The sequence below is a fragment of the Epinephelus moara genome, chromosome 21, assembly GCF_006386435.1.
Source record: "Epinephelus moara isolate mb chromosome 21, YSFRI_EMoa_1.0, whole genome shotgun sequence".
NCBI classification, from domain to species: domain Eukaryota; kingdom Metazoa; phylum Chordata; class Actinopteri; order Perciformes; family Serranidae; genus Epinephelus; species Epinephelus moara.
Window position 1 is genome coordinate 161,554 of NC_065526.1, and position 10,040 is coordinate 171,593.

General features: G+C 37.9%; 1 protein-coding gene across 1 annotated transcript in view; it reads left to right on the top strand.

Moving 5' to 3' along the window:
* The window catches only part of LOC126409115 (cadherin-7-like), a 59,299-nt gene extending 58,061 nt beyond the window's left edge, over window positions 1-1,238 (top strand). The window contains exon 11 of the mRNA XM_050075052.1: window positions 507-1,238. Within this exon, the coding sequence (XP_049931009.1) occupies window positions 507-1,238 (732 nt within the window). The remainder of the gene's footprint in view (window positions 1-506) is intronic.
* Window positions 1,239-10,040: the final 8,802 nt, after the last annotated feature.

Genomic DNA, 10,040 nt, shown 5'->3' on the forward strand with positions numbered 1-10,040 from the left:
TCTAGAGAAACTATGTCATCAGATAAAGAGTCTCTGAGTTGTTTGGGGCCAAGAACAATAACTTCATTTTTGTCTGAATTTAACATCAGGAAATTGGTGCTCATCCAGGTTTTTATGTCTTTAAGGCAGTTATGGAGTTTAGTTAATTGATTAGTTTCTTCTGGCTAATTATTCCCAATGTTCAGCCATTACATTTTGAGTGTGTTTTTGTAAAGGTAACTCTACATGAGAATAAATATCTAACTATTGGAAATATTTACAGACCCCCATCTGAACCTTCTGAATAATTTAATTGTATTTTCTCCACTATAAACTCCATTACATACAAAAATGAACTCATTCTATTAGGTGACTTTAATAAAAATTGGATGGGTTCGGGGGTCACGTGATGCACCAAGGAGGATAGACGCACCGCTGTCGGTCTCCTCACTGGATTTAACTAAAACAATATTTCTCAGTTTGCCCGTTGCTAAAACTGGGGTTAAACTATCACTAAACCTACATAGACGCTGGACATGTCGCTGGAAAACTTTTTCATTATGCCTAAGAAGAGAGATAATCAGAAAAAGAACAACAAGTCGGCGGCTAGCAAAGCGCTAGCTAACCCAGACGACGACACAGAGCCAGAGCTAGCTAACGAAGAAGAGCCAGAATCCTGTACCGAGTCCGCCTGCCCCACTAGCGATGACACAGTGGTTCAGCAGGTGACGCGTAATATTAAGAAGATGCTGGACACTACACTTGATAATATCCTGAAACCAGTCACAGAGATGTCAGAAAAGCTAGACAAGCTAGTGGACAGACTGGGGACGGTGGAACAGCGAGTGTCCGACTTGGAGGATAATGCAGCGGCTAATGCACCACGGCTTGACTCGGTGGAGTCAGAGCTGAAAAAAGCAATGGAAAAACTCGAGAATTATGAGAACCAGAGTCGACGACAAAACATCAGAATTATTGGACTGAAAGAAGGCACTGAAGGCAAGGATCCACCCGTGTTTTTTGAGAAGTGGATTCCCGAGGTCTTGAACATGGACATGCAAGGAGAGCGGCTGAAAATAGAACGAGCTCATCGTGCGGGACCTCCACTGGGATCCACGGGCAAACAGGGCCTGGTGAGGCTTCACGACTACACGGACAGACAGAGGATTTTACGCGCAGCAAGAAACAAGGGCAGAGTCACGATGGATGGCCAAGTAGTGTCTTTTTACCAGAACTTTTCTGCTGAGATTGTAAAATGAAGGCAAGAATCTGCAGACGCGCGCAGAAGGCTTCGGGAAGCGGGGATCAAATACACTTTTGTGTATCCAGCGGTAATTAAGGTTCTCCCTCCAAATGGAAAACCGATCTCCCTTTCCACAAGGAAGGAAATCAACGACTACGTGGAGACACTTACGACTACCCAGTGACTGTATCAATCCACCTGTAATCAGGTAAATGGTATCATCTGCCTCAAAAAAAAAAAAAAAAAAAAAGACTGCTAATGAATAAAGAACGACTGACACAATGGACAGCGGGTACTATATAACATTAAAATAGCTTCTATTCATCTTAAATTTAAACACACTTGTACATGGATATCTCTCAGTTTACTTGATTTGTTGTTCACTAGCCTACTATTATTTACACAGTCGTTGACATGCTCGCATTATGGTTAAGACATAATCCAGATGGAGAGACCTGACACTCTCTTTTCTTTTTCACTTTGTTTCTTTTGCCCCCTCAGCTATACTGGTATAGCTATAGTATGACAAGGTTTCTGTTTTTTGTTTTTCTTGGCTTTGTTTTAGCCATGTTCGGTAGGCCTTATCCAAGCTGTAGTTTGTTTTTGCTTGGATTGTTCTTGTGTTTCTTGTTTTTTTGTCCAGGCAGGATTTCAGATTAAAAGCATATCCAAACTATTTTATAAGGTAAACGAGACTATGCAGCATGATATAATGTTACATTATTTTGAATATTAAGTTTTGTACCTGGAATATCAAGGGTTCAAATAATGTTATCAAAAGGAAAGCTGTTCTAAACTATCTTAAAAAGGAAGATGTTCAGGTTGCATTCCTCCAAGAAACCCATTTGAATGAGGAGGAGCACAAAAAATATCTCAGGGAATGGGTCGGTCAGGTATATTTTACATCTTATTCTATAAATAAAAGGGGTGCAATTATATTAATTCATAGATTGCTGCCATTTACAGCCAAAGATAGTTACAAAGATACAGATGGAAGGATAGTTCTAGTAAAAGGAGAACTATATGGAGAATCAGTATTGTTAGGAAATGTTTATGCTCCTAATGTCTATGACGAGGACTTTTTTGCCTTCCTACTCAGTAAAAATGCTGAAATGGACTGTACAAATATGATAATTGGAGGTGATTTTAATTGTAATCTTTCCCCCTCTTTAGATAGAGACCCCCCCTCATAAAGATCAGTCAAAATCTGGCAGAGCACTACAAAATTTTCTTGAGATATTTAACCTGTTAGATGGTTGGAGATACATGAATCCTAATAACAAAAATTACACATTTTATTCTCCACCTCACTTGTCATTCTCACGAATTGACTATATATTAATATCTAAACACCTAGCCCATTTAGTAGAACAGGCTGACATTGGACCCATTGCCCTTTCAGATCATGCTCCTGTCACTATGGAAATGCAGCCTCTTAGACCCGCAGAGCGATCGTTCTCTTGGAAAATTAATGCATCACTGTTTCATGACGATAATTTTATCAAATTCTTGGAAATGCAGACAGACCTCTATTTAGAAGTAAATGACTGCAATGACTCTGATCCAAGGTTGGTGTGGGAAGCTTATAAAGCTTATATGCGAGGCATGATTATATCATCTGGACTGACGTGCTGACGTATTGCGGTAAGCGAGTTGTGTCATTTCCGGTGTTTCTGTNAGGCAAATTGTGATTTGTGATATTGGGCTTTATAAATAAAATTGATTGATTGATTGATTGATTGATCATACTCTAGTAAGAAGAAAAAAGAGCGCATTTAAGAACAATCACAAATTGAAGAGAAAATCCAAAAATTAGAGGAAGTTTTTCATAGATCCAAATCGGATGGGGTGCTTAAAGAGTTAAAGGAGGCAAGACTACTGCTGACTAATTTACTAACTAAGAAGGCTGAGTCTGATATTTTGTTTGCTAGACAAAGACTGTTTGAATTTGGAAATAAGCCAAATAAGTTCTTAGCTCGTCTTGCAAGAAATTCTCCCCAAAAAGCTTTTATTTCTGCAATATCTGATGAGGATCAAATCCGTCAAACAAACAATACAAAGATCAACGAATGCTTTCAGAAATTTTATCAAACGTTGTATACCTCAGAATTAGACAATGATACACTTACCAGCAGTAATTTTTTAGATGGCTAAACTGTTAGAAGGACCTGTTACAGTAACAGAAATTGATAAAGCCATTTCCTCACTCCAGTCAGATAAAAGTCCAGGTGCTGACGGATTCTGTGTACAGTTTTACAAAAAGATGAAAAGCAAAATTAACAAATTACTACAACGTGTGTTCAACAAATCTTTTGAAGAGGAGGAACTTCCAAAATCTATGTACTTAGGTCATATTATAGTTATCCCCAAAAAAGGGAAAGACCCAGAACAATGTGCTTTTTATCGCCCGATTAGCCTACTTGGAGTGGATGTAAAAATACTTTCAAAAATAGTGGCTAATCGATTGGAAAGAGTGGTGACTGATATAGTTAATGCAGACCAAACAGGGTTTATAAAAGGCCGTACTTCATCAAATAACACAAGACGTTTAATTAATATTATTCATTATCTTAATTTCCATCAAACTCCAAGTCCTATAGTAACGATGGATGCAGAGAAAGCATTTGATCGTATTGAGCGAAAATACATGTTTGAAGTGTTGAAAAGATTTGGCTTTCAATCAGATTTTGTTCGATGGGTACGGCTTTTATACAAAATGCCCACTGCCTCAGTCTCAACAAATGGTTTAATTTCTGCCCAATTTCAACTTAACAGAGGCACAGCTCAAGGGTCACCACTATCACCTCTGTTGTTTTCTTTAGCTATAGAGCCATTAGCAATTGCTGTCCGGCAAACCTCCAATATCAAAGGAACGGTGATAGGAACAACACAGCACAAAATTCTACTGTACGCGGATGATATCCTCCTGACATTAACAGACCCACCAAACTCAATATCTGCACTAATCAATTGTGTGAAAGAGTTCGGTCAAGTTTCTGGATACAAGGATAATTTTACAAAATCTGAAATCATGCCTCTCGGTTTTTCATTTGAGCATGAACCTGACTTTGTAAAACCCTTTCGCTGGGCACCAGATAGATTCACATATCTGGGGGTTAAAATAACACCTAAAATTAGTCAACTTTATGCTGAAAATGTTAACCCCATGGTAAAACACATTAAGGACAAAATGTTAAGTTGGAAAAAGTTCCCTGTATCCTTTCTTGGCAGAGTCAATCTTATTAAGATGACAGTTCTCCCCAAAATTATTTATCCTCTATCTATGCTTTTCATATCTCTGAAGAGAAACAACATTAAAGATATAAATAAAGCTCTCTCTGAATTTATATGGGCTGGCAGGAAGCCTAAAATTAAATTAGATATTTTACAACTACCAAAAGAACAAGGAGGTTGGGGCCTCCCCAACATTACAAACTACACAACCTCAATGCAAGCCAGAATTATTTCAGTATGGGCAACTGCTCAACCGAAGCCACAATGGTTTGAGATTGAAGCAACCTTCTCCAAACCGTACTCTCCTATTAACTTACTCGATAAACGCAGGAGCGAACTACCAATTATGGCGAAAGACAATTTTCTAATTACTAATGTGAGTAGTACTTGGAAGTCTCTACGGAAATTATTTGGTACTAAACATAAATTAAGTTGTTTAACAACAATGACTGATAATCCTGATTTAACCAGAGGGGGCACTGGATCTAACTTTCAGAACTGGTATGAAGCAGGAATTCACCATATTTATGATCTTTGGGATAGGGGAAAATTTAAAACATTCGAGTCCTTACAGGCTACATACAAACTACAAACGAAAGAATTTTACAAATACCTTCAGGTCAGACACTATGTACATACTAAAATGGATACTCTCAATCTTCCAGATGACTTTAACTTATTAGAAAAGACTCTTTTAGATAGTCTTAAACAAGGTCATTTTGTATCCAAATTTTATTCCAAGCTGCAACATTTGAATACAGACAGACTATCATTCCTACGGAAATCATGGGAGACTCAGTTGAAAACAACAATAGACACTGAAATATGGGAGGAAATTTTACTTTTAGCTTTGAAAATATCCATATGTAACAGATTCAGAGAAATGCAATATAATATCTTACAAAATGTCTTTATATCTCCATATATGTATAGTAAATATACAGCAGGAGCCTCTCCAAACTGCCCAAAATGTAAGACTATTTTAGGGACAAGATTTCACTGCCTCTGGGAATGCGAAAAGACTCAACGGTTTTGGCAAACTGTATGTGCTGAGGTTAGTGTGATAATCAAGCAGCAATTACAGCCTAATCTAATATTATGTCTATTGGGATCTATCCCTGAATTATTAGGATCACATAAGAACACTGTACATTTTTTGCTTATGTTGGGCCGGAAGGCTGTTATGACCAAATGGGTAGGAGATGAGCCTCCTTCAATACATCTGTGGAAATCTCTGATATCAGACTATATTTCTCTGGAAAGACTAAGATTCAACATTAACGGCCAGAAGGACCTTTTTACAGTAAAGTTTGGCAAAGTGATGGAGTATCTGAGAACTCAGAGGGCAATTACCTGAAATGTTAGACTTACAGTATTAAGGACTTTTGAGATCATTGCTGTGGTTGTATTCTGGATTTGCTATATATCTCAAATAATCTGTATATGCACTGTGCTGGACTGTTATAATTTTGAAAATGTTCAATAAAAAGAATGTTCAAAAAAAAAGAAAATTGGATGGGTTCAACATGTTGTAAAGAAAAAATCTTGTTTGATAACTTGAATTAAACTCAGTTAATAAGTGAGCCCACTTATGCCACATCCACATGTCAGTCTCTGTTTGACTGGGTATTGGTTTCACACCCAAAAAGACTTTTAAAATCTGGGGTTTTGTCTGATTGTTTAAGAGACCATTCCATTGTTTATTGTATTTGGAAAATTAAGTTACCCAAATTACCACCCAAATTAGTTAAAATTAGACAGTATAAGAAACTTAATATTGATCACTTTATTAATGATCTAATTTCAATTAACTGGGACAGGTATCAATTAATCCCTAATGTACAGAATGCATGGGACTTTCTATATTCTGAATTTATGAATGTGTTAGATAAACATGCTCCAGTGAAGACTGCCAGAGTCAGGGGAATGCATCTACCCTGGATAACTCTGATCTGATATGTATTTTTAAAAAGCAAGATAGCGCATGGGCCACTTTTCGCCAGTCCAGGGATCCGTCTGACTGGGAAATATACAGGCAATTGAGGAACAAAAGTAAAGTCATGACCAGAAATGCCAGGTGTAATTACTACAGACAATCTCTTGCACAAAATTTTAAAAATCCAAAACAATTCTGGAAGAAAATTAAAAATATAACTTATATGTCTGATAAAACATCACCTGATAAGATTAAAGCCACCAATACCATAATTCAAGATCCATCACTAGTTGCCCAAGTCTTTAATAAACATTTCTCCTCAGTCTGCTCTGCCTCAGTCCCGGATCCCTGTTCTAGCAGCGAGTCCAACAATGCTCTACCAAATTATAATTTCTCCTTAAAATTTTAAAACTTTCATCCATATACTTATGTACCCTCTTTGTGATTTATTTAACATGTCTTTATCTACTTATGAAATTCCTGCTATATGGAAATGTTCATGCATCACTCCCCTGCATAAAGCTGGTGATCCTCTTGAACATATATCATCATTAGTTTTTGAAAAACTAATATATTTAATAGATATTTTTATTACAATTTTTCCATAAACATACAAAACAAAACAAAACAAATATTACAAACAATGGCCACGGGAGTTACACATCTTACTGAAATCTTTGACATAAGATACATAGCCCACTACCTACTAGGAAAAATAATAGCATGCAGGTGTACAGGTATAAGGTGGGAGGTGTCATAGCACCTATATAAACATATGCACATATAGGAGCGCTCAGTCCATTACAATTGACAGTGATGCAACAACCAACAGTCTTGAGAGAAATAAGTGAAAAAAGGATGCATGCTTTCAAAAATTAAAGTATTTAAAATTTCTAACAAATTTCATAAGACAAAATATGAGTAATAAATAAATGACCATTGATCACCAAGCAAGTAGAAATCTGACCCTATGACCCAAAGATGTCATTTTGCCAATTATCAGTGTTGCAGTCAATCATTCCCTTTAAGATAATATTTTTGAGTCTTTCACCAGCATATCTAAAGAAGGGGGTCCAAGTCTTAAAGAAAACTGCTGTTTTACATTTGAATCTGTATGTTAAATATTCCATTGGTATTAACTCAAATATCAGTTTATGCCATCCTATAATTGTAGGAGGTGTATTATCAATCCATTTAAGCAGTTTATTTTTCCGGGCAGCAAATGTAAGAATATTGAACAACCTTCTTTGATAGGAGCCTTCAATCTGGAGGCTAGGTAAGCCAAGGAGCAGAACCTCAGGCCCAGGTTTAAGGTGGACATCAAAAATCAAATTGAGTTTTCCTGAGGTTTCTACCGTTTTTTTTCCCCGTTAAAGGGGTTTTTTTGGGGAGTTTTTCCTTATCCGCTGCGAGGGTCATAAGGACAGAGGGATGTCGTATGCTGTAAAGCCCTGTGAGGCAAATTGTGATTTGTGATATTGGGCTTTATAAATAAAATTGATTGATTGATTGATTGAGTTTATCAATAATTTCACCCCAGTACCCTTCAATATGCACGCATGACCAAACACAGTGCATATAACTCCCCACCTCCACATGACACTTCGAGCACATTTCTGTCAAACTTGGGTTCATCTTATGTCTCAGCCAAGGGGTAATCTGTAAGCGATGCAATATCCTAAACTGGCTCTCTCTGGTTCTGTTACATATAGAGATCTCCTTTGCTCATTGCCAAATTTCTGCCCATGTTGTTTCATCCATTGTGAGATCAAGATCTTTATTCCACGCCTGTCGCAGATAGTCTGTAGTCATATCACTAGCAAGATTAAGTTCAGCATACCCCTGGCCAAGGACTGATTTCTTGCCTCTATTGAGAAGTAAGCGTTCTATTTTTGAAGTCTGGCAGTCAAAGACATGGCTGCTTTTATCCTGGATAAAGCTACAAATTTGGAAAAAATCTGAAGCAGTTATTGGGGGGTAGGTCATACTTCTTTTCAATTTCTGTGAATGGGAGCATCACTCCTTTATGAAATAAATGCCCCAGTGTTAAAATCCCTCTATCTCTCCAGATGTTAAACCCACCGTCTGGGCAAGCTGGGGCAAAATCAATGTTACAGTATACGGGAGCTAGAGGAGACAGTGTATTTGTACGACCTTCCAGCTTTCTTATTGCTTGCCAGGCTTGCAGACTTGTTTTAATTATTACATTATTAACCGTAAACCTCTTAATTTTCTTTAAGTCTAGGGCAAATAACAGACTTGGTAAGGGGCGACCTGCGTTAAGCGTTTCTAGATCTAGCCACACCGATTCCGGGTCATCATTAATCCAATCGGCTATGTAACGAAGCTGTGCAGCCAGCTGATAAAATCTAACATTAGGGACAGCTAAGCTGCCCTTCTCCACAGACATCTGTAGCTTAGCCATCTTCAATCGTGGTTTCTTTTTGTTCCAAATGAATGTGCTGAAACAGCTGTTAACCCTCCTAATAGTTTTATTATTAAGTAAGATAGGGACCATCTGAAAATGATAATGGAGTCTCGGCAAAATATTAATTTTGAGCAAGGCGACCCTCTCCAACATAGACAATGGTAGAGATACCCACCTATCTAAGTCGTCTTTAATGCATTTTAGGAGAGGTTCAAAATTAGCCTTATACAGTGCGTCTAGCAACGGGGTAATTGAGATCCCTAGGTAAGTAAAACCTTGAGGTGACCATTTAAATGGAGATGAAGTAGGGCGACACGGGTTGCCCAGAGGCATAACCTCAGATTTTGAAAAATTAATTTTGTACCCTGAGAATTCACTAAATTGGCGTTTACTTCCAAAACAGCTGGTACAGATGTCTGTGGATTAGTTATAAAAAGCAAGATATCATCAGCATATAAGGCTATTTTGTGATCTTTTCCACCAGCAGAAATTCCAGTAATATCTGGGCTGTTCCTTATAGCTTCCGCGAGGGGCTCTATAACTATCGCGAACAGCAGTGGGGACAAGGGGCACCCCTGCCTGGTCCCCCTGCCCAGGGAAAAATAAGAAGAGGTCTGCCCATTAATCCGAACAGCTGCTAGTCGTCTGTTATATAATAGTTTAACCCAACTGCAGAACGTGTCTCCTGGCCCGAAAGTGTCAAGAACAGAAAAAAGAAAAGGCCATTCGACTCTGTCGAAGGCCTTTTCAGCATCTAGACCTATCACCATGCTGGCCAGTTTCTGCTGATGTGATAGTTGGATTACATTTAACAGCCTTCTCATGTTATTACAAGAGTTTCTACCAGCAACAAATCCTGTCTGATCGACATTAATAATGGAGGGAAGAGCTTTCTCAAGGCGTCGTGCTAGTATTTTGGAAAGTATTTTAAAATCAACATTTATGAGGCTAATAGGACGATACGATGGACATTCATCAGCTGGCTTCCCCTTTTTAAGTATGAGACTGATATTAGAAAGGATATTAGATCCTTGAGAAAGTAGTCGCAGACCAGCTGTGTGATTTTCTCCATGATAATAATTTATTTGAGGAATTTCAGTCAGGATTTAGAGTGCATCATAGCACTGAGACAGCACTAGTTAAAATTACAAATGACCTTCTGATTGCTTCAGACAAAGGACTTGTCTCTGTACTTGTTTTATTAGATCTTAGTGCGGCGT